Source organism: Candoia aspera, chromosome 7, assembly GCF_035149785.1.
Source record: "Candoia aspera isolate rCanAsp1 chromosome 7, rCanAsp1.hap2, whole genome shotgun sequence".
NCBI classification, from domain to species: domain Eukaryota; kingdom Metazoa; phylum Chordata; class Lepidosauria; order Squamata; family Boidae; genus Candoia; species Candoia aspera.
In genome coordinates, this window is record NC_086159.1 from 9047171 (window position 1) to 9070157 (window position 22987).

General features: G+C 44.6%; 2 protein-coding genes across 2 annotated transcripts in view; both read left to right on the plus strand.

Moving 5' to 3' along the window:
• Window positions 1-5668, plus strand: part of STRIP2 (striatin interacting protein 2) — a 37713-nt gene extending 32045 nt beyond the window's left edge. The window contains exons 18-23 of the mRNA XM_063308811.1: window positions 20-146; window positions 1757-1857; window positions 1974-2040; window positions 3813-3917; window positions 5039-5243; window positions 5376-5668. Of these exons, the coding sequence (XP_063164881.1) occupies window positions 20-146; window positions 1757-1857; window positions 1974-2040; window positions 3813-3917; window positions 5039-5243; window positions 5376-5626 (856 nt within the window). The 3' untranslated portion in view covers window positions 5627-5668. The remainder of the gene's footprint in view (window positions 1-19; window positions 147-1756; window positions 1858-1973; window positions 2041-3812; window positions 3918-5038; window positions 5244-5375) is intronic.
• A 12182-nt stretch (window positions 5669-17850) lies between these two features.
• SMKR1 (small lysine rich protein 1) lies at window positions 17851-18914 on the plus strand. The gene is made up of 2 exons (XM_063308093.1): window positions 17851-17977; window positions 18596-18914. Exons 1-2 carry the CDS (start codon window positions 17975-17977, stop codon window positions 18797-18799), a joined length of 207 nt encoding a protein of 68 aa, XP_063164163.1. The 5' UTR covers window positions 17851-17974; the 3' UTR covers window positions 18800-18914.
• The last annotated feature ends 4073 nt before the right edge of the window (window positions 18915-22987 follow it).

The window sequence follows — 22987 nt, forward strand, 5'->3', positions numbered from 1 at the left end:
ATCTTCTTCTTGGATTCAGTGTCACTGTCCTCCAGAGCATGAAGCTGGGGATTGATGTCAACAGGCACAAAGAAATCATTGTTAAGAGCATCTCTGCCTTGCTGCTGCTGCTCCTGAAGCATTTCAAGCTGAATCACATTTATCAGGTGGGCTTTGTGGGTATTTGGAGGCACGGAAGGACTCATCCTTGTTTCTTAAGCCATCCCAACATGATTAGAGGCATCAGGGGACTTTAGCTGTGAGACTTAGTGAAAATAATGTATTAATTTTTAGATCACTGCAGTCCTGAGACACTTGGTGGTTTACAAAAATAAACGTTTTCTAGTCCAGCCCACATTCCTTGGGATAGTGACTCTCAGCCAAAATGGCAAAGATATCTGGGAACTGGAGTCCCCACACATCTGGATGGGGTCTGGTTGTATAACTCTGTGGTTATTTTTTTTCCATTCTTCTTTCCTTGAACGGAAAACTGGCAAAAGGGGTGATAAATTTAAAGATGCAAGTTACATTGAGATGAAAAAGACCACCAGTGAGAAACAAATTCTCAGAATCAACTTCCTATTAAAGATTCTCCAAAATGGTGAAATGCCAGAAAGGTCATATCATGGTACAATAGCATCTGAGAGAACCAGAAAAAGGACATCTTCCTTTTATACATGAAACCTCCATATGGGTAACTTGAAATTTTTGCCTGTTTAACTTTTTCACAATATTGACAAGGAGCTGATTCAGACAACTTATTACCATGTTGTGTGAATTCAGCCAGTTCTGGTTTCTTGGGTAAACCATGATTAACCAAATAATTATTGGTAATGATATATAAATCAGGGTAAAATACACAGGCTATGTTCTCACAACAATTTAACCAGTAAAGATCTAGAACAGAACAGAACAGAACAGAACAGAACAGCTTTATTGTCATTCCACTATACACTATACACCAAGTGCGTAATAAAATGAAAGTTCGTTGCAGTTGGCTCACAATCAGACACTAAAATAAAAATACCATAATTGCTATAAAACATGCATTCTTCACACATTCTGTCTGGTGGTTGTATTTGTACAGTATCCTAAATTTGGTTAGGCTTAGCCTCAGTTAGATTTTGGGTGGGCTGGCATGGGGCGCTGTACATAACCTTAGACCATTTGGTTATTTTATGGTTCAGTGTATTGTGTGAAGTCAAAAATTTGGGTTAATCTGGTAACCAGGTTAAGTGTGTTGTATGTATGCAGTTGGATAGTAGATTGGGGACAGAATCTGGAAGAAAAAAAAATAGCAAAGAGGTGCACGTTTTCTTTCTGAAATGACTTTACTCTGGAAATCCCTGGGTGTAGTGAGAGATCCTGGTGGAGACTGACTGTTAATAATTGGCTTGGATGGCTGTATCTCATGAATGCTTTATCAACGGATATGGGCAGGAGAAGGGGATGATAAAATAGCCCCCTTTTCCCTCCCAGGAGGTCCCCAGAAGGAGCTAAAATGGACGTTGTTGCTGCATGTGTTTCTCATGTCGGGTTGTGTCCGAAAGACCATATGAGATTTGCAAGGTGGAAAAGGTGTACAGTTTGCAGTGGAGCCAGCTGACCAAATAGGTTTTTGCTCTAAACATGCCTTGAGGTACTGCAGTTAATAAACAGAAGAGCCTCAATAAGATCCTCCTTAGATGCTCTCCTAATAGAAAGAGTAGGAAATTCTGCCTCTGTCTGTGACAAATTCCTTCCCTCTGCAACATTTGGGGCCTTTCTTTTCTTCCAGTTTGAGTATGTCTCACAGCATCTGGTCTTTGCCAACTGCATCCCGTTGATACTGAAGTTCTTCAACCAGAATATCATGTCCTACATCACCACCAAAAACAGGTGCAGGCTGCGTTCACATTTGTCTTCCCTTCTGCCTGCAAACCCAAGAGGCAATTTCAGACTGGCCACTGAAGCAATTCTCTCTCTCTCTCTCTTCTCCTTTGATTTCCCCGTAGCGTATCTGCCTTGGATTATCCCGCCAGCACCATCCATGCGTTACCAGAACTAAGTGCTGAAAGCCTTGTAAGTCATCTGTATTCGTCACATTCCAGATTGCTCATGGGCGAAGGCAAGGTGCAACCGGGCACACAGGGTTTGCAGTAGAAGTGATTTCACAGCATCACTGCTAACAGCCTTGTTCGAAGGACAGATTAAGTTTTGAAACAGTTTGTGCTCTTATCGGTGACACTGCAGAGGATTTACTGTTCATTAGAGAATGGGGGAAAATAGTCTAAAAGAATACTTGTGGTGGCATTTCTGTTATCAGTTGAAGTCAGTGCCACAGACAGCTGGGATAAAAAGGCATCTTTTTAAGATCCATCTCCTGAGAGGCAGTAAAACCAATTCCCATCTCTACCTGATGCTTGGAAAGATCAGAAGAAATGGAAAAATTGTCCAACAGAAGACAAGGCAGCTAGAGACTCCCAGGGATGGCCCAAACAGGACCTTAACGATTATTCCGAGAAGTGGCTGTTGGCAAGACACTCTTTGCAAAACGATGGCCAAAAATCAGAAGGGGTTGTGACTTTTCATAAAAGATGCCACCAGACTCCTGATTTTTTGCCACCATAGAAATGGCTCTCCTTCCACAATGTCTTGCCAAATGATGTCCATCAGCCACAAAGAGTTGGAAGCAATGAACAATCTTTTTACAGCCAGCTCAGTGGCACCACTGATCTCAGAAAGCTAAGCAACATCAGATGTGGTTCAGAGACCACCAGGAACCCAAGAATGAACACGTTCACCTTCCCCCGCCCCCAGTTTTAAACAATTAGGCATGTATTATTTCTCTTTTGCCTTCTCCCTTGCCTTAAATCTGTGTCTGTTAAAATGCAGGCTGACATGTGGGCAATGAACAACATTTGATGTTTTTGAATGGGCTTCATGATAAAAAGAGAACAGCTGCAATCCGCCAGGGCTGTTTTCTGCATACTGAAATAATAATTAAAAAAACAATTGCTTTTAATGTATTTCCACCCCGACTGAGTTAAATTATTAGAAAATTTGAGGATTATTCTTTGCTACCCAGACAGTTCTTATCTGAAACAACTATGACCTCTAGTGGCAGTTTTTGCAATGAGATGCTAATTGCTTACTGATTAATGAATGGTTATTCCTTTGATATACAACAGCAACTTTTAAAGCCCAGCTGCCCATGACAGTTTAATGGAGTGTCTGTGTGCCCAGACCTCTTGAACTGGGTGGTGACTGTGGATGAAGGGAGCAAAGGTCCCCTTCCATATTACTAGTGATCTGATTTTAAAGAACCCTGCTTCAAGTTCTATGACCTTCAGAGAGGAAAAATGGGTACCTGATTCTTCTTGGGGGATTAATAGCAGCTTTGGGGAGGCTTTTTACAGTGAGCAAACAATGCAGGGAAAGGATTTAGAATTCCCTCAGAGAAAACTAGCTCACCCATTCTGCTGACTGCAGCAAGAAGTTATTAAGTTTTTGATGCCTCGTTTGTCATATTGCATTGTTGAAGTTCTCTGAGCTTGGCATCTAGGTTCTAGGTGTTTCATTACCCTACTAGGCAACATCATCAGCAGACGAGTTTTGGAGATGTGAGGTGCCTTGGTTGGATGGGGTTATGTGTCCTTTTGCTGTGCATGAGCTTCAATGAGATGGTCCTGTGGGTGGATGCTTTATTGCTAGTGACTGGTGCCTTGTTTATTTGGTTGATAAAGTGGTGGTATTGTCTTATTTCCTGTATGATTGGTGGTCATAGTCGTTTGTTAGTTGTGAAACATTATTTCAGTGGAATGCTGCAATTTGTCACTTTTCCTTGGCTGAAGGAGGCAGGAGCCAACAACCAGTTCTGTTGGAGAAATCTCTTCTCTTGCATCAATCTTCTGAGGATTCTCAACAAACTGACCAAATGGAAACATTCTAGGACAATGGTAAGTCGCTCGTCCTTCCTAGGAGATGTAGGCCAATATGCCCAAGGGCACCAATTTGGGAAGGATTATCTTTATTAATAAAACACACATACACACACACACACAGTGAGAAGAGCATTCTGTATACTACATCTTTATGGAAATATATTTCTGAGAGTCAAAGTAGTTTGGGGCTCTCTCAGGCCAACTCACCTCACAGGGTTGATGTTGTGGGGAAAATAGGAGGAGGAAGGAGTATTAGGTATGTTCACCACCTTGAGTTATTTATAAAATGATGATGATGATGATGATGATGATGGCAGGATAAAAATTAAATAAATAAATAAAATAAATAACTGATTGAATTCTCCTGCAATTATAAACTGTGTAGATGTCATGAGTATGGATGGTGAGCAGGAGGGGGCCCCTATCCAGGGGGAAAAACACACGCGTAGTTTAGAGGCTTTGAACCTTCCTTCAAAGAAACTCAGAGCAGACCCGCCTTGAGTTTTAGGTTTATCTGTGTGGGTTTCCCACGCTCCTTCAGTTTGGTAGGAGTTTCTGTCTGCTAGGGCATTCAGTAAACACTAGAGACCAACTCACTGTCTCAGTGTGGTACTTTGCTCTAAGTTAGGACAGTAGCCACTTGTGAGCCTTGACTAAAAATGGAGCTTTAAAACTTTAAGGGAAGAACACAGAAATATTAAAGGTGGGATTTGATATACCCAGTTTTACTCCAGTATGAATCAGAATAGGAAATACAAAAATGGGATGAATATTTATTCACTTATAGAGTGCTTTCAAACATTCTTGAAGTTACAAGGAAACTTGGATTTCGGAATTAGTCATGCTGTGGGAGATAAATTTGTTAATTTGATGTAGAGAATAAAGAAAATACAGTTAGAGAAACAGCACTTGGTACGACTGATTTCTCGTCTATCTGGCAAGTCACTGACTTACTGTAATTGCATCAGAAATAACATGTTGTATTGCCTTCTTCTCCCTCTGAAAGCTTTAATGGTATTTGTACGCTATTGTATTTGTACACTTGTATGCTCTTTAGTTGTATTTGTATGGCGATATTCTAAGGTTTTTTAAAAAATACATCTGATCTCATTTCTTCCGGTCTGGTATCTTGATAGATGCTTGTGGTCTTTAAGTCTGCTCCCATCCTGAAACGTGCTTTGAAGGTGAAGCAAGCTATGATGCAGCTCTACGTCCTGAAGTTGCTGAAGATCCAGACCAAGTATCTTGGACGCCAGTGGCGGAAGAGCAACATGAAAACCATGTCCGCCATCTACCAGAAAGTGCGTCACCGCATGAATGACGATTGGGCGTATGGCAATGGTGAGGGTTGCACAGGTTCCCAGCACCCTAAAAGGGTGGACCTTGATTGAACGTTCTGTGGTCACTTTTCCATCCAATCCATAGCCCAAGAAAAACTGCCTTACTTTCTCTCTGTGTGTTTTTGGCGTGTAGATATTGATGCTCGACCCTGGGACTTCCAAGCAGAAGAATGCAGTTTACGAGCCCATATCGAAGCCTTTAATAGCCGGAGGTATGATAAGCTGCAGGACCCTGAATTTTCCCCAGTAGACAACTGTCTTCAGAGCGTGTTGGGACAGCAGCTAGAACTTCCTGAAGATTTCTGTTACTCGTATGAACTATGGCTAGAGAGAGAAGTGTTTTCCCAGCCCATTCACTGGGAAGAACTGTTGTGTTATCAGTGAGGGCGCTGGGAACAGGACTTGAACTCAGTGTTTCAGACAATAGGTGCTGCTGTATGTCTGGCGGGAAAGAGGAGATTCTTTTCTCTGGGGACGTCCTTCTGCAATGAGTTGCAATGAGGTTGCGGACAGAATGCTCTCAGCTTTGCTAAATCTTCTCCCTTCCCCTCAGCGTTTCAATCTACTGTAAACGGGCCTGTAACAAAGAGAAAACTCCATGTTCCAACCCTTTTCCCTGATCACTCTTACACAATAAGTATTTAAAGATCTTATTATGATGGATTTCCTTCCATGCTGGCTTTTGGTGAAAGGGTTACTACACATCGTATCTGTCCAAGATTTGGGTCCCAACTATGAGCAGTTTCTATATGAAGATACCTGGGCAAATGTATACCTTTAAGACCTGTGACACCACAAGTCACTTCTTTCACTAGCTACAATCCATTGCTGATTCCATCAAGCAACTTGTTTCAGCTAAATAAATATCCCCCAACTGTATTTAAGAATACCTTAACTACCCATGAGGATGAGTCTCTAACTAGAAAACAGTATTCTTAAAAGTATTTTGAGGATGTAATGATGAATTAGGGCTGTTTGTGTATCTCCAGTATAAACACTTCACTGTGCAGTTTTCTTCATCTTATATTCATGATTCCTCCTGTATATATTAAAAGAATATTTCCCAGCTATTGCAGCCCTGCACCAGGCTACTTTCATGCTTGCAGAAGGCTTGAATTATTTTTGAAGCATGCCAGCCCTGCTGCTTGCTTGTTCACATTTAAGGAGTATTTTGCACATCCCTAGACCTGCCCTTTAGCGGTGATACGTGGGCTCCCCCGCGGACTATTTCATGCTCTGGGTATGACTTCATGCAACAAACACAGGTAGCAAGAGGGAGCAGAAGGGCGATGTGCCAAGCCAAGTTTGGTCTATGAGCACAAGACAAGAGCTAAGCATGCATGTATTCTGAAATGTCTGAATGTATAGCTACATGTGGTTATATAAGTATAAGAGACACTTTTATTGGCAGGATTTGTAACATGGAACAGTCTTCTCTGTAAAATACAAGTACCATAAGAGGGTTTTATTTCTCCCTTTCTTCATTCCAGCCCATCAGTAAGCGCATTTGTCAAAATGCCTGGATGTATTTTCCAGGTTCCCTCTTACAGGCACAAAAAGACTCTCACATGTTACATCATATCTAAAGAAACAAACAAATGCAGGGAATATATTTAGCAACTTGGCAGATATGTGGACTTAAAATTTCAGGAATTGGTTCATAGTTCACTGACATGACGGCAGACCAGATGTTATCTAATCTATGAAAATGTTTGCACGGTACAAAAATCTAGCACAATTTTGTTTTAAATCCTATTGCAGAGCATACATTTTTTGTGAAACAAAATTACTTTTACCTTGTTTGGAAATTAGATACCTGGTTTTTAAAAAAAATTGTAGCAGCATGTAAAATATTTACTATATGGTACTGCACAATACATTTGTTCATAGCTACTTGTCAAAATGCATTCAAATCCCCCAATACAGGTGTTCTCTTTATTCCTGCGCAGTGACAGCATGTTTATTTCCTAATGCAAGTTGCATTCACAAATTATTTTTCAAGGAAATGTAGTATTACTCCAGTCTACTTTCTAAGCACAAGGTGTAACCAAGAATAAAATCTATTCTTAAAATGTATTATTCTTTAGATTATTTAAATATGTTTAAGTATTTGTTTTACACACACAGAGTACATGCACACGCTCATGGAAAAATAACTACCGGTGTTTTCACAGTAACAATGGGAGAGCATTTTAAACTACAGTAAGAGCTCCTGGACAAGTTTGAAATGCTGGATTAATTTACTATGAAACATATGCAAATGAATCTACAGCAGGGTTATGTTCTGCAGTGAATACTGCAAAGCAGTAACCGCAGGAGTAACTACTAGTACAAATGCACTTTTAGTAAAAATAAATGTAGAAATTCATCATTTTTGCTTGCTTGCTTCCTTCTTCTTCAAATTCCTGTTTCTTCTTCTGCCTTGACTCAACATAGATTAAAAAAACCGCTGCGAAATTCATGCGCCAGATGGCAAATGTGTTTGCATGAGGCAGTTAAGCCCTATTGAAGTTTGGATTATCAGATGATCCAAACCTAGTTCCTTGCCCATAGTCTATAAATGTGGCTTTAATGGAATAATGATTACCTTATGCTTGAGGAACCATTAGTCTCCTGGAAAATTACAGTATATAGGAGACAAGATCATCTGCAAAATGAGCCACTTCTGTGGTAGCATCTTTGCTGCTTCTGCTTTAAAAAAAATAGGGAATTTGCAATTTGTTTTGGAAGAAAAGGTTCATAGAAGATTTGCCTTCCATCTCTATGCATATGATGGCTTCAGTTCTGATCGCACCATCATGGACGAGCATGCGGGATTCTGGAATACCACAGAAAAAGGAAAGAGACTGATGAACAATGCCCAAATGTCCTTTGCTGAATGAACCTTAAATCCATTTGCTAGCTCAGTGCTTTCTAAACATGGTTAATGCTAAGCTGGGCTTAGGCTCTTATGTGAACGAAGTCACTGTTTTGAAAGGCAACTTGGATGTTCAGATGCTAGAATTGTATTTGTATGAACTACATACTTGGAGGTTGTGCCTTAGACAGCATGTAACGAAGGAAACCTGCATCCGTTCCTCATCTTTTGTCTGCTGTAGGATGGCCAGATCCAAGCTGCAAGGACAGGACTCCCATCTTGCAAAGAGAATAAGCCAAGATGTTTTTCTAATGAGTTTATGCTCATTACAGCATCATCGTCACAAGAGAGGGGCATCGTGTGGGGTGCCACACCGTGGCCGTGTTCAAACAACACCCCACCCCTAAGCTTGGGTTAATGCCACACTAGTGTTGTATTTGTGTAGTATGCTGTGCCCTAGCAATTAAAACACATTAAAGTACATTTAAAGGAGTCTGACAGGCACGTTAGAAACACTTCTGTTTTTGTCTCTGAGTATCTGTGGCAGCTAAGTTTGAAGGTTGAATTTCTTAGTCTATTTCATTTATGGATTAATTCCTGGAGATGGCAGAAGGTTTTGTATTATCAATTTGAAAAAAAGGTAGAAGAAAAGTCAAGATATTGTGAATATAGGAATTAATTTTTCTTGTTAAATGTAACCTGTTTAAATGCAGATTCCTAGTCAGCCTTAGAACAAGGCCTCAGTATAACTATAATTCTTGTTGTATAACACAAGAAATAAATGCCTCACCGAATGCTACATTTGCAAACTACACTTAATCATTGATTAACTGAGCCACCGTTTAATCAGCCCTGATCCAAAACCATGCAGTATTCACACAGCATGCTTAACAAGGCAATGTAAAGAAGGCCTTAACTGATGCATTTGCACAAGATGCCAAATTTGTTGATTTTTAAGTCTTGTTAGGGTTTTGGGGATGGGGGGCTCTGCGAGCTGCATTGTTTGCCAGTATGCTTCCGAGTCCAATTCAAGGTGTTGGTTATCACCTTTAAAGCCCTACATGGCACGGGTCCAGGTTACCTAAGGGACCATCTCCTCCCCATCACATCAACCCGGTGGGGTCCAGGAGGCGGGCCTTCTCTGCAACAGCCCCTGCCCTTTGGAATATCCTTCTCCTGGAAGTGAGATGGGCTCCCTCCCTCCTGGACTTTAGGAAACAACTAAAGACCTGGTTCTGTAATTATGCCTGGGGCGGGAGGGAGAGTAGCCATTCCTGGGGATGGTTAGTTTCTTAGAAGGACAGGGGTTGAAGCTCATTGAGAACTTCCAGCCATCGAGGTTTTTATTATACTTATTTTATTGTGTATTATAGTGTTTTACAGTTTTATATTTTTATTTATGTTTTATTGTAAACCGCCCAGAGTCCCTTTTGGGAGATGGGCGGTGATAAATTTGATTAATAAAATAATGAATAAAATGTTGTGCAACCCCAGTCTATATGCTTAGATTATGGTTCAGTGCATCGTGCAAAACTGGAAAATACCCATAGGATGTCATGTATCCAATGACATCATCACACAAATGGTGCCTTCAATGCTTGATGAGGTATGGCAGTGACATTTGTCTGAAGGCATCACACACACAATGTCATTCGCCTTCCTCCAGAGAGGGAATTTAGATTATGGGTGTGCAAACAGGCACTCAATTTTAAACCAGACCCTTGCAATGAATGCTGTACGGAATATCTAAAATTTAGGAACCAAGGTGGGCAAGGTCTCCTTCCTTGCAAGAGGTGATTCTTAATGGGATCAGAACTGGCCGAAAGAAGTAGAATTGTGTCTTTTTAACCCCCAAATCAAGCTTCCAGCCATCAGCAAATCTTGCTTGGGAAAATCTGCAGGAAAAGGAGGAGTGAAATAATTTGAATGAAATGCTAGCAGGCCTGGTGTGCCCAGGGCTGAAGATGTAAATGTCTCATTTGAAAGGGGTTTGCTTGGAGCAGTTTGCAGGGTATGGTCAAAAAAAGTCAAGATGGCTGCGATGGTGTGAACAAAGGTCCACACATAAAATAACAAGCAAATATACCCTGTGGACTGCCCTGGATTTGCTAGACTCTCGTTTGGTTTGTAGAGCTTTGGTCACATGGTGGTGCCATCTTGACTTTTTTAACCAGACCCTGGTTTCACTGGACTTTTGCTGGTTTGTAGAGCTTTGATCACATCATCATGGTGCCATATTAGCTTTGTGGACAGCCCTGGTTTTGATGGACTCTTGCTGAGTTTGTAAAACTTTGATCACACCATTGTAGCTGCTATCTTGACTTTTTTGACCATACCCTGCAGATAGCCCTGGTTTTGCTGGATGGGTAAGCATTTCTCACAGACTTCTTGCACGTTTTTCATTGACATTTTTGAGCTTTACAGGGTCCAGGGCCCAAACAGTGACATTGGTTGAGCTTGGAAAGATAAATACTTAGGTCAATGCTGAAGTCTTCCAAAGGAATTTCCAGGCTGAACCAGATAAAGGATGGGGGATCCAGGCGGAGGCAAAGCGACGTTCATGTCTTGGTGGTGGACATTTCACAGGCCGGGGGTTGAAGCTCATTGAGGAGGAATTAAATAAATCGGAGCCTGAAAGAACAATGGGGTCCCGTTTCAGATTGAAGGAAAAAAAACCCATTGTGATAGTAATATAGGAAGGTGTGCCTCCATTTTTGCCGTGAGGCGAGAAAGAATTCAAGTAGAATGATTAAATAGGCTTTGTTTCTGATCAGAGAGGTTTGGAACAAATAACAGAAAAATGCACATTTTCCCCAATCTGCAAAGAGAGCAACAAAATACACTCCCCCGCCCTTTTTCTCCACGCGGCGGAAAGGACCGAGGCGAAGCGCTCCCGCCTGTTTCGTACTCTTCCCACCCAGGTACCGAGACTCCACCCAGGTACCGAGACTCCCTCCGCAGCTGCTGCTGACTGCGCACGCGCAGGCCTTCTTTTTCCTCCCCCCGCTCCCGGGTCGCGCGGCTCGTCTCCTAGCCACGGGGAGCGGGGACCTCCCGCTTCCCCATGGCAACGGGGCTAACCGCGGGACAAACAGAAGGCGGCAAACCCCGCCCCCTCAAGAGAAGCTCCGCCCAAACTGGGCGGTCGTTGTGGCGGTTGCGGCGCGTTCCGCTTTGGGCAGCGGAAGCGGGTGAGTCCATTCCGCCGTGGCCCGGCGAGATACGTGTCGCGGAGCACATGGGAATCGGGGTTGCGGGGTCGGAGGCACGCTGGGGATGTTATGGGCGCTCAGCGGGACGGGGAAAGTTGAACGCTTTGCTTCCAGGAGGGGAGAGAAGAAGTTGGTCACCCGGTTTGTTCTTCCGCAGCTGCTTTCACACAACAGACTTAGCCGGGTCAGGTGGGTCATCCAGTTAGCCTTCATATCCCCTGGTCGGTGGCTCTGCGGTCTCAGGTACCACCCAAAACCCGCAGAAAGTAGAATAACTCAGGAACCGGGTTTCGTGTGTTGTCTGAACTCAGCCAGCATGATTTCAATGAATGGAATCCTGCTTTCTTCGGTTCCCCCCATGTTTTGGATTTGAAGCAGAGGGTTCACCTTAGCCCCTTTGGGTCCAAAACATTGCTGCGGCTTGGATGTCAAATAAATATAATGCAGGGCTTGGGGTCCAGGATGGGGCTGCCGAGCCCCGATTCTCAGCAGCCCCAGTCCGCAAAGCCACTGCCTTGGAGGATGGGAGGCAGGGAGTTCGGGAGCCCCGCCCTTTCTCCTGGCAGGCAGGAGGACTGACATCACACAGTCTACGACATCAGGGCAGGTTCAGATGACACAATCATGGGGGTCCTGTCCTTTGCACATAGGGTGTCATCAGGGCAGAAGGAGCCTGGCCTGGGGTTGGGTGTTGTGAATTCCCTGGCTGTACTTTGGGAGTCAGGCAGCATCTACATTTAATAAAAGATGATGATGATGTCACTTATAGCTTAGGCCAAGAGTCCCTTAGAGAGATCTCTGCCACATATACCTGCACCAGTGTTTCTCGACCTTGGTAACTTCAAGCTGCGTGGACTTCAACTTCCAGAATTCCCCAGCCAGTTGGCTGGGGAATTCTGGGAGTTGAAGTCCACGCAGCTTGGAGTTGCCAAGGTCGAGAAACACTGGCCTGCATGAACGCTGTTGGTGAGGATTTGTGCCATTGCCATGAGGAAGTGTTCCTTGCCACAGCCTGCTTAGCCTTCCCCCTTTTTTTTTTCTGAACTATTTAGATTTCAACCCCACCGGCTCTTTTATGTTGCTTTCTTGGCTTTGTGGCTGGACATTTTTGTTTTCGTTACTGCATTCTGTTTGAAAACTGACCTGGGAATAAGATTGAGGAATGACTATGAAATATTGCACATCATAAATTCACATGCAAATAAACAATACGTTAGAAAGGCATACTGATCACGGAAGGTGGTTGAAATGATAGCCATTCTCGTTCATAGGCAGACATTATGGAGTTTTTGTGAGGGGCGACTTTATATTTGCTTCAGCAAAGGATCGTTACCTTGTCATGGTGCTGGAGCTTGAGCACCTCAATGATGCCATGAGCTAAACCGTGAAGGGCCACCCAAGACGGGAAGGTCATGACAGAGAGGTCAGACTAAATGCGATCCCTGGGGAAGGTAATGGCAACCCACCCCAGTATTCTTGCCATGAAAACTAAATGGATCAGTACAACCAGAGATATGTCGGTATACCACCGGAAGATGAGACCCCCAGGTCGGAAGATGGTCAAATGCTACTGGGGAGGAACAGAGGATGGTTCAATTAGCCCCAGACGTGATGATGCAGCTAGCTCAGAGCCGAAAGGACGGCTAGCGGCCGACAGTGCTGGCGGTGAACGGCGAATCAGATGTTCTAAGGATCAACACACCATTGGAACCTGGAATGTAAGATCTATGAGCCAGGGCAAATTGGATGTGGTTATTGGGGAGATGTCAAGATTAAAGATAGACATGTTGGGCGTCAGTGAACTGAAATGGACTGAAATGGGCCACTTCACATCAAATGACCACCAGATCTACTACTGTGGACAAGAGGACCACAGAAGAAATGGAGTAGCCTTCATAATTAATAGTCAAGTGGCTAAAGCAGTGCTTGGATACAATCCAAAAAACAACAGAATGATCTCAGTTCGAATTCAGGGCAAGCCATCTAACAACACAGTGATCCAAATATACGCCCCAACCACAGATGCTGAAGAAGCTGAAGTAGAGCAGTTCTATGAGGATCTGCAGCACCTACTGGACAACACGCCTAAAAGAGACGTTATTTTCATCACGGGAGACTGGAATGCTAAGGTGGGCAGTCAAATGACACCTGGAATTACAGGTAAGCATGGCCTGGGAGAACAAAATGAAGCAGGACATAGGCTGATAGTATTTTGCCAAGACAACTCACTCTGCATAACAAACACTCTCTTCCAACAACCGAAGAGACGGCTTTATACATGGACTTCCCCAGATGGACAACACCAAAATCAGATTGACTACATCCTTTGCAGCCAAAGGTGGCGGACATCTATACAGTCGGTAAAAACAAGACCTGGAGCTGACTGTAGTTCCGATCACAAACTTCTTGCACAATTTAGGATCAGACTCAAGAGATTAGGGAAGACCCACAGATCAGCTAGATATGAGCTCACTAATATCCCTAAGGAATATGCAGTGGAGGTGAAGAATAGATTTAAGGGACTGGACTTAGTAGATAGGGTCCCGGAAGAACTCTGGACAGAAGTTTGCAACATTGTTCAGGAGGCGGCAACAAAATACATCCCAAAGAAAGAGAAAACCAAGAAGGCAAAATGGCTGTCTGCTGAGACACTAGAAGTAGCCCAAGAAAGAAGGAAAGCAAAAGGCAACGGTGATAGGGGGAGATATGCCCAATTAAATGCAAAATTCCAGAGGTTAGCCAGAAGAGATAAGGAATTATTTTTAAACAAGCAATGTGCAGAAGTGGAAGAAGACAATAGAATAGGAAGGACAAGAGACCTCTTCCAGAAAATTAGAAACATTGGAGGTAAATTCCAGGCCAAAATGGGTATGATCAAAAAGAAAGATGGCAAGGACCTAACAGAAGAAGAAGAGATCAAGAAAAGGTGGCAAGAATATACGGAAGACCTGTATAGGAAGGATAACAATATCGGGGATAGCTTTGATGGTGTGGTCAGTGAGCTAGAGCCAGACATCCTAAAGAGTGAGGTTGAATGGGCCTTAAGAAGCATTGCTAATAACAAGGCAGCAGGAGATGACGGCATCCCAGCTGAACTGATCAAAATCTTGCAAGATGATGCTGTCAAGGTAATGCATGCTATATGCCAGCAAATTTGGAAAACACGAGAATGGCCATCAGACTGGAAAAAATCAACTTATATCCCCATACCAAAAAAGGGAAACACTAAAGAATGTTCAAACTATCGAACAGTGGCACTCATTTCACACGCCAGTAAGGTAATGCTCAAGATCCTGCAAGGTAGACTTCAGCAATTCATGGAGCGAGAATTGCCAGATGTGCAAGCTGGATTTAGAAAAGGCAGAGGAACTCGGGACCAAATTGCCAATATCTGCTGGATAATGGAAAAAGCCAGGGAGTTTCAGAAAAACATCTATTTCTGTTTTATTGACTATTCTAAAGCCTTTGACTGTGTGGACCATAACAAACTGTGGCAAGTTCTTAGCGGTATGGGGATACCAAGTCATCTTGTATGCCTCCTGAAGAATCTGTATAACGACCAAGTAGCAATAGTAAGAACTGACCACGGAACAACGGACTGGTTTAAGATTGGGAAAGGAGTACGGCAGGGCTGTATACTCTCACCCTACTTATTCAACTTGTATGCAGAACACATCATGCGACATGCTGGGCTTGAGGAATCCAAGGCTGGAGTTAAAATCGCTGGAAGAAACATTAACCATCTCAGATATGCAGATGATACCACTTTGATGGCTGAAAGTGAAGAGGAACTGAGGAGCCTTGTGATGAAGGTGAAAGAAGAAAGTGCAAAAGCTGGCTTGCAGCTAAACCTCAAAAAAACCAAGATTATGGCAAGCAGCTTGATTGATAACTGGCAAATAGAGGGAGAAAATGTAGACGCAGTGAAAGACTTTGTATTTCTAGGTGTGAAGATTACTGCAGATGCTGACTGCAGTCAGGAAATCAGAAGACGCTTAATCCTTGGGAGAAGTGCATTGACCAATCTCGATAAAATAGTTAAGAGCAGAAACATCACACTGACAACAAAGGTCCACAGAGTTAAAGCAATGCTGTTCCCAGTAGTAACATATGGCTGTGAGAGCTGGACCATAAGGAAGGCTGAGAGAAGGAAGATCGATGCTTTGGAACTGTGGTTTTGGAGGAAAATTCTGAGAGTGCCTTGGACTGCAAGAAGATCAAACCAGTCCATCCTCCAGGAAATAAAGCCAGACTGCTCACTTGAGGGAATGATATTAAAGGCAAAACTGAAATACTTTGGCCACACAATGAGAAGACAGGACACCCTGGAGAAGATGCTGATGCTAGGGAGAGTGGAGGGCAAAAGGAAGAGGGGCCGACCAAGGGCAAGGTGGATGGATGATATTCTAGAGGTGACGGACTTGTCCCTGGGGGAGCTGGGGGTGTTGACGACCGACAGGAAGCTCTGGCGTGGGCTGGTCCATGAAGTGACAAAGAGTCGGAAGCAACTATACGAATAAACAACAACAACACTTTATATTTGAGAAGGCGGTTATATTTTTGGTCCACCTAGTGGCAGCACTTAACCAAGCGTGGCTGATTTTAAAAAAGCCAGCTTTGGTGGGTCCTTGGGTGGGAGACCAGTAGAAAATCCAGGGCTTGGGGTTGGACTGAATTTGAAAAAAAAAAAAACAACCCTTGAAGGAAGGGACATCACTTCCATATTGCTGCTAAGAAAGCTACATAAATGACTTCGTGAAGTTATCTTGAGTCAGGCTCAGCTTGAAAGGGAATCCAACTGCAGGTAGTCCTCGCTTAACAACCACAATTGGGACCAGAATTTGGGTTCCTAAGTGGTCATTAAGTGAATCTGACCTGATTTTATGTCCTTTTTTGTGGTGGTTGTTAAGCGAATCACTGCAGGTGTTAAGCGAACCACATGGTTGTTAAGCAAATAACACAGTTCCCCATTGATTTTGCTTGTGAGAAGCTGGATGGGAAGGTCGAAAATGGTGATCACATGACAATGGGACACTGCGACAGACATAAATGCAAACTGGTTTCCAAGTGCCCAAACTGTGATTATGTGACCACGGGGATATGGCGATGGCTGTGTGAGGACTGGTCGTAAGTTGTTTTTTTTAGCACCGCCATAAGTCTGAACCATCACTAAACAAATGGCTGTTAAGCGAGGACGACCTGTATCAGGTGTTTTTCTGATGCTTCTCCATGCTGGGATTGCAATTCCCATTGAACCATTTATTATTAGTGAGGTGCTAAAAGTGTTGGAACTGTGTCACAAAAGAAGCACCCTTGCCTCCCACTCATTTTGAAAACCAAAATAATATTCAGGACTTTCTACCCACTGCTTTTAGAGTGTGTAGCAAACTCACTAAAAAAAAGGCCATAATTGTTTGAGGGCATTTTCCTCACATTGCCACTCAGCAAAACTTGGAACTGTGGCTCAATGTGCAGTAGTGCTAGAGAGTTACAGACTATTCTGATAGTGTGGGAGTTGTGTGCCCCAGAACATGCATATTTATTTACAGAAAACAAGTGACTCTTTCAGTGCTGTGTAAGTGTCTTGCTCACTTATCACTGATGCAATTATTTACAGGGGATTCTAGGGCACACCTATCCTCCTGTTTAGGCACAGCATCTCCTAAGGCAGTTTCTGGGGAGAGATGAGGGAGCAAGAACTGGATCATAAGTCATCTGGAGTGAGATTACTCTTTTAAGGTGCGTTTCAGACTCTTGCTCAACATGATGCTCTGTGCCAAGATCAGAATTTCTCTCACTGCAGTTGGATATATTCCACAACATGCTTAACCCAGTTGCTGAATTAACCCATACAGTATTCTTGGTTTGCAGAATACACTAGATCATAATTATTCACACAGCCTGTATTTTAAACCACAAAAAGCTAACCAAGCTTTGTACGCTCTGGAAATACAATGACCAGGTTTGTAACCGGCCAAGGGCCTATAACCATTTGCACTGTGTCTATAATCTCTCGATCCTTCTCCAGCTGTGCCCCAATTCTTCTTCTCAGTGCCCAAGAATCCTGGGAAGGTGTGCGCTTTTTCTCACCCAAAATACAAGGGGCTACAGCTTCTAAGAATTCAGAAGTTTGATAAGCCAAGCATTTAAGGTTCTCATGATGAATGTAATGCACGTTTGAATGCAGAGAGACCCAGTTTGGTGTAGTGGTTAAGGTGCTGGCCTGGAAACCAGGAGACTGTGACTTCATCTTGCCTTAGGCATGAAAAACCAGCTGGGTGACCCATTCTCTCTCAGCCCAACTCACCTCACAGGGTGGTGGTTGTGGGCAAAATAGGAGGAGGAAGGAGGAGTATGTTCGCCACCTTGAGTTGTTATGAAAAAAGGGTGGATAAAAATCTAAAAAAAAAAAAAGAGGCAATGACTATCTGTATTACATAGAAAATAATGATTTTGTGCTAGATGGAACCTGCAGTTTTCTGGAAGGTGTATTGCAATCATCTGCTATCAGAAATTGCATTGTTGTTTTTCTACAATGCATGGGCCTTACCCGTTTTCTTTTTCCTTAATATGGCAGATACTGTGTTTGGAATCTGACGTAGCGGTATTGCTTTGAAAGTCGACAGAATGGTCACCAGCTCACTTCAATAAAAGGATGAAACTATGGTAATGTATACCTCCCCCGTGCTTCAGCTGTAGAACAGGCAGATAAGATTGCTGTTGGCCGCTGCTGAGCGAGGGAGAGCCGAGCATAATCCCTGTCGTGCTTGTCAGTGACCCTTCATTAATTCTGGATGGTGCCTAGGATTCCCATGCTCTGTTCATAGGCTGCTGTTGTGGCCCTGTGAACCTGTACCTGCCCCGACAGTGCAGAAGGGCAGAATGGGACCCAGCCGGGCCAAAAGAACCCCAGGCATGTGGCTCCCACTCTTCACTTCTATCCTGGTGGGTGAAGTACCCCTGGGAGGGCGATGTCATTAGCTGGGTGTCTCTCCAGAGGGAACCATGCTGGGGAACGTGGTGGGCATGAAGAACTGCATCCAGAGAAACTGATTTAACTGGCTACTCTGCAGCTCAAGGCCAGCTTCTCCCAGCCTGTTGCCCTCCTGATACATTGGGTCACATCACGCCAAGCCAGTCTGACTGTCGGACACAAAGTTGGCAGGGGCTGCCTCAGGCAATGAAATAATGAACAAGTGGCAATTGTCAGATTCCTGGGGAAGATGCACCCCAGTAGTGCCCTGCAAGATGGATTTTTTGTTTTTGGCTTCCCCCCCCTCACAGGGAGGCAAGAGCAAAGGGAAGGGCAAGGGGAAGGGCAAAGGCAAGAGTGGGAAGAAATCAAAGAAGGCCGCAGTGGAGGTGGATATTCTGAGCCCGACGGCTATGCTCAACCTCTACTACATCGCCCACAACGCTGCTGCCTGCCTGGAGTTCCGTGGTTTCCCGTGGCCTGGCTCTCTGAAAAAGAAAGGGAAGAAAAAGTAGGGAGCTGGCAAGATGGAAGGCCCCTGTCGGGGGGCATTAAATGAATCATCTCGGGTTTCTCCTCTCGCGATAAGGACGCTTTCGGTTCTGATGAAGTAAACGTTGCTTTGAGCTACCTGCTGTGGCATCTGGCGTGGGCCTCCTCGTTGCCACATGAAACCTTTCACAAAGCTCCCACTGCCACCTGCTTTGGATCCAGAGCGCAAGCAGCAGTCTCAGTTACGAGCCCCAATGTCCAACGTGTGGCAGGATGGCATCATGCATACGTGAAGTATGCACGTTTTGCATCACAGAAGGCCTTAAATACTTAATACATATTTCTTGCATTATGTCATAACCTACAATTTGTCACTAAATGCAGCTGCTTTTGTCTTGCACTAGTTGCCAGGGGGTCTTCAAGGGCAGGTCATTCTTCCATAAAAGCTGCAGGGCTGATAGGACTCCATTCTTTAAACCAAGCTGCTGAGACATGCCAGGATTTTATGTAGATGCTTGCCGGCAAGGCTTCCTTGAGCATCAAGGCAGCGTATGGGTACCTAGCCCCCCACTCTGTTCAGGTGACCAGAAGGAAGGCAGAAGGGTGGTCCCTCCTTGCCTTGAACCAGACCAACTTCCTGAGTGTGTTTCTGGATCCTCTGCGACATTTTCAGGGGATTCTGCAGCATGGATTTATGTCATTTGGCACTATTCCTGGCTGGATCTTGGCTTGAATGGAAGTCACATTTCCCCCTAACTAGGCTGTTGCTCCATGGTGGGGCTGGAGTTCTGGTCTTATGTTATTACTGTGACAGATAAAGAAGCAATATTCCTTACTACTGCATCAGTGGAGGAAAATGTCCAGTATATCCCTACCTAGATCTGAATAGGTGCATGTTGCTCAGAGCTGTGATGTTTGAAGATGACTTTCATACACAGGAGAAAATGTAATTTGCCCACACCGCAAGACTTTCTCCAAGATGGGAGGTTGATAGGTTCATGCTGCTGCCTTGATTTCTCAGCAGAGCTCTTATCACTTTCGGGCCTCAAACATCACATTGGAAATCTCATCAGTAATAAAGGAACAGTTGCCAACTGACCACTGGGAGGCAAACCATGGCTAGACACGTTTTTCACATCAGGGAATGGGACCAAAGTGGGGAGGAGCAGTGCCAGTCAAGAAGTTGTAAGGATGCTGGCAGATCCTCCTCAGGCCTTCCGAAGGCTCCCCAAGGTGTGCCAAAAGGAGGCTCTGCTTGCTCTTGCAGAAAGGGGTCCTTGCAGGCCCAGCTGATGGGGTTAAGGCCAAAGAACAGCTCTCTCCTCTTTGCTGCATTGTTCTGACAGATGGGTTGACAAAGACACGAGAGCTTCGGCTGATACAGAGAGAGGCCACGGGTGTCCACGGGAAGCAGGGGTGTCACAATGCCAGCACAGCGGCCAAGGCATCAAAGTGCAGTTTGTGGCACCCAGCTTGACTCTTTAGGCCGCTGCTTTGCTTCCGATCCTCCTCCATTTTTTGTACGGTGCATCACCTCGATTTACAATGCAATTCGTACTTTTCTAGTGATAAGAATGCTGAGGCGCATCCTTCTTCCATGGGTCTGCTTCTGACCACTATGTACTGTCATGTTCCTTGCACAGCATTCCCTTGCATGCACAATGCGATGAAACGGTGCAGGCAATCAGCTGGTTTATGGCTATTATTGTTACTGTGCACCCGCCCTGCTTATTTCTGATTCTTCTGTCTTCATTCAAAGAGACATGTTTTGTTATGGGTTGTGGATTATCCACAAGTTTTTTGAAATGTCTAGTTTACATTAACGTTTGGGGATTATGTATTGCAATAGCTTGTCTTCCTTCTGGAAGCGTTCTCCCCCTGATCAGTGCCACTTTTTGCTAGCATCCAAAGGTGGGCGTGGCTGGAGGGGGAAAGGGTAACAAGATGGCCCACAGAAGACCATAGAGGTGAAGGTGGGGAAAGCTGGTAGATGGGGACAAAAGGAGGATGGAGGGATAGATTGATTAGCCTGGTAGTCCAACAAGCCAAGAGGCGGAAGGCGCTCCAGGGCCAGTTAGGCACCTGTTTTTGGGGTGCAACCCACACCCTTGTAATATCCTAAAGCGTTGGGTATTTCTGCAAACTTGCCCAGGGAGACTGAACTTCTGAAGAGCTAAGTGACACCATTCCAACCACTCTGGCCCTGCTTCTTCTCTTTATTCCTAGGTCAGCAGCTAAATTGAAAGGCAGACAGGCTTTCCCACACTCTGGAGGCGGCTTGTCTTGTGGCACCTCCTTTCCAGATGTATCAGGGTAGCTACAAGTAACCCTCTCTGCTTCCCCAATCTAGCTGTTTGAATTTTGGTTTAAGAGAAACCAGAGGCTCCTGGTGCTAATGTGTTAGTTGCCTTTTTGTTGCTGAGTCACATCCTGCCTGCTCTACACCCCAGAACCAAACTTTTCTGATAGGCTCCCGGGGGTTTCTCTGGGTATGCAAAAATGGCCGGTTTACTGTCAAGGGCTGCAAGCTGCAGGTGGTTACTCTGCAGTGGCCCCAGTGCAGAGAGAGTATTTTTGGTTTAAGATTTCTCCTAAGTGTGCAGTGCTATTCCAAAACTGGGAACACGACAATTTTAAGAAATGTAAAATGCAGAAGTTGATAGTAAAATACTTGTATTCATTGTTAACTTAATTTCCAAATTGTACTTTTTTACATGTAAAACTGCTTGGAGGTAATAAAACTTCAGCCAGAGCCTTGATTCCTTAATGCACAGAGCTTGAATGCTTTTCAAGGTTTCTGGGGTGGACCAGGAGCCTGCTTGGGCCTCCTGCAGCGTCTTATGTACCTAGCTAATGGAGGCAGGGGAGAGGAGGCACCAGGAACTCCTTTCTGGTCAAGGACTGCCCTGGCACTAGTGTACTCTAGTAACCAATCAGCCTGGGCACTGACTAATACGCAGAAGCACAAGTGACACAAAGCTGAGCTGTAACATTTTATTAAATCATTTGATGCTTCAAGAAGATAGAAATATCCACTTATTTTAGTAAACAAGAAGTATTTGCGCATATACTTACCCAGCCAATTGTTAGCTTGACTGGGCTGCCACCCAGGCAGACAGACAGGTATTTTGCCAGTGCAGCTTAACTGCTGTTAAGGTGTCTCTAGAAATTAAGATGTGCTGTTGATTGCTGCCCAATAGAAAAACAAGCCATAATGCATGCCTCAGGTTTCTGTGAAACAAGCTGTAACATGCATGATGGCTGTTCCCACAGCCTCAAAGTTGCGTCTTCATAAATTGCAGTTGGGATTTTGGCTGTGCTCACTGAGGATTATGGGATGATAGTCCTTCACATCTAAAGCACAGCCATTTCAGGAAGGCCAGGTTAGCATCAAGATTAACATGGGCGACCACAGGGTCAAAATACTTGGCCAGCCTTTTATTGAAAGGTATACCATGAAACATTACCGGTTTTGGTGAGGTGAAAAGCTGCAGTGTAAAAATAAAGTGTCTTTCTCAAGACTTAGACCAGATCACCAAAAAAAGACAACAGTCCAATAAGACCATCAAAATTTTGAAGACACCTGTAAGGAGTTGACAGTCAGCAGAAGATGGTCCAGACCTCTGGGCCGGTCCTCTCCAAGTCCCGGATTCGGGTCCCAGGCATTGACGACGGTGGGCTGCTGCACTGGCTGTTATCTGGAACAAGGGGTTGGCCAGGTCAGTCGGAGAGGGCTGCATTCACACAATACGCTAACCTGGGTGGGATCTGGCGGGTTAGCAGGTTGTGTGAACCCGGCTGCTCGTTTAAGGTTCAAAGCAGCGAGGGGGAAGTTCTGCGGTTGCTGAGTCTCCTGACAACCGAAAGCCGCTTCCCTACGAACTTTTGCGATCTCGGTCCCAGGATTGTGGAGGATGGCGGGGATCGTAATCCCAGGCGCCTGAGAGGAAAGCAGTTGGGGTTGCTGGGGGTGCGACCCTCCTCTTCCCCTGGGGGGTCAGTTCCGCAGTTGCCTTTCCAAGCGTCGAGGCTGCAGCGGGCCTTCTGCACATGGCGACCGGGAAGAGTGGCGCTTTTCGCAACGACCCCCCGAACATGGCTCCACTTCCCGCCTCTCTCCCCCCACAATCGACCCTCCTAACATGGCCGCCGCCGCCCAAAGACGACGACACAGTCCTTCTCAAAATGGCAACCGCGCGGCGTATCGGCCA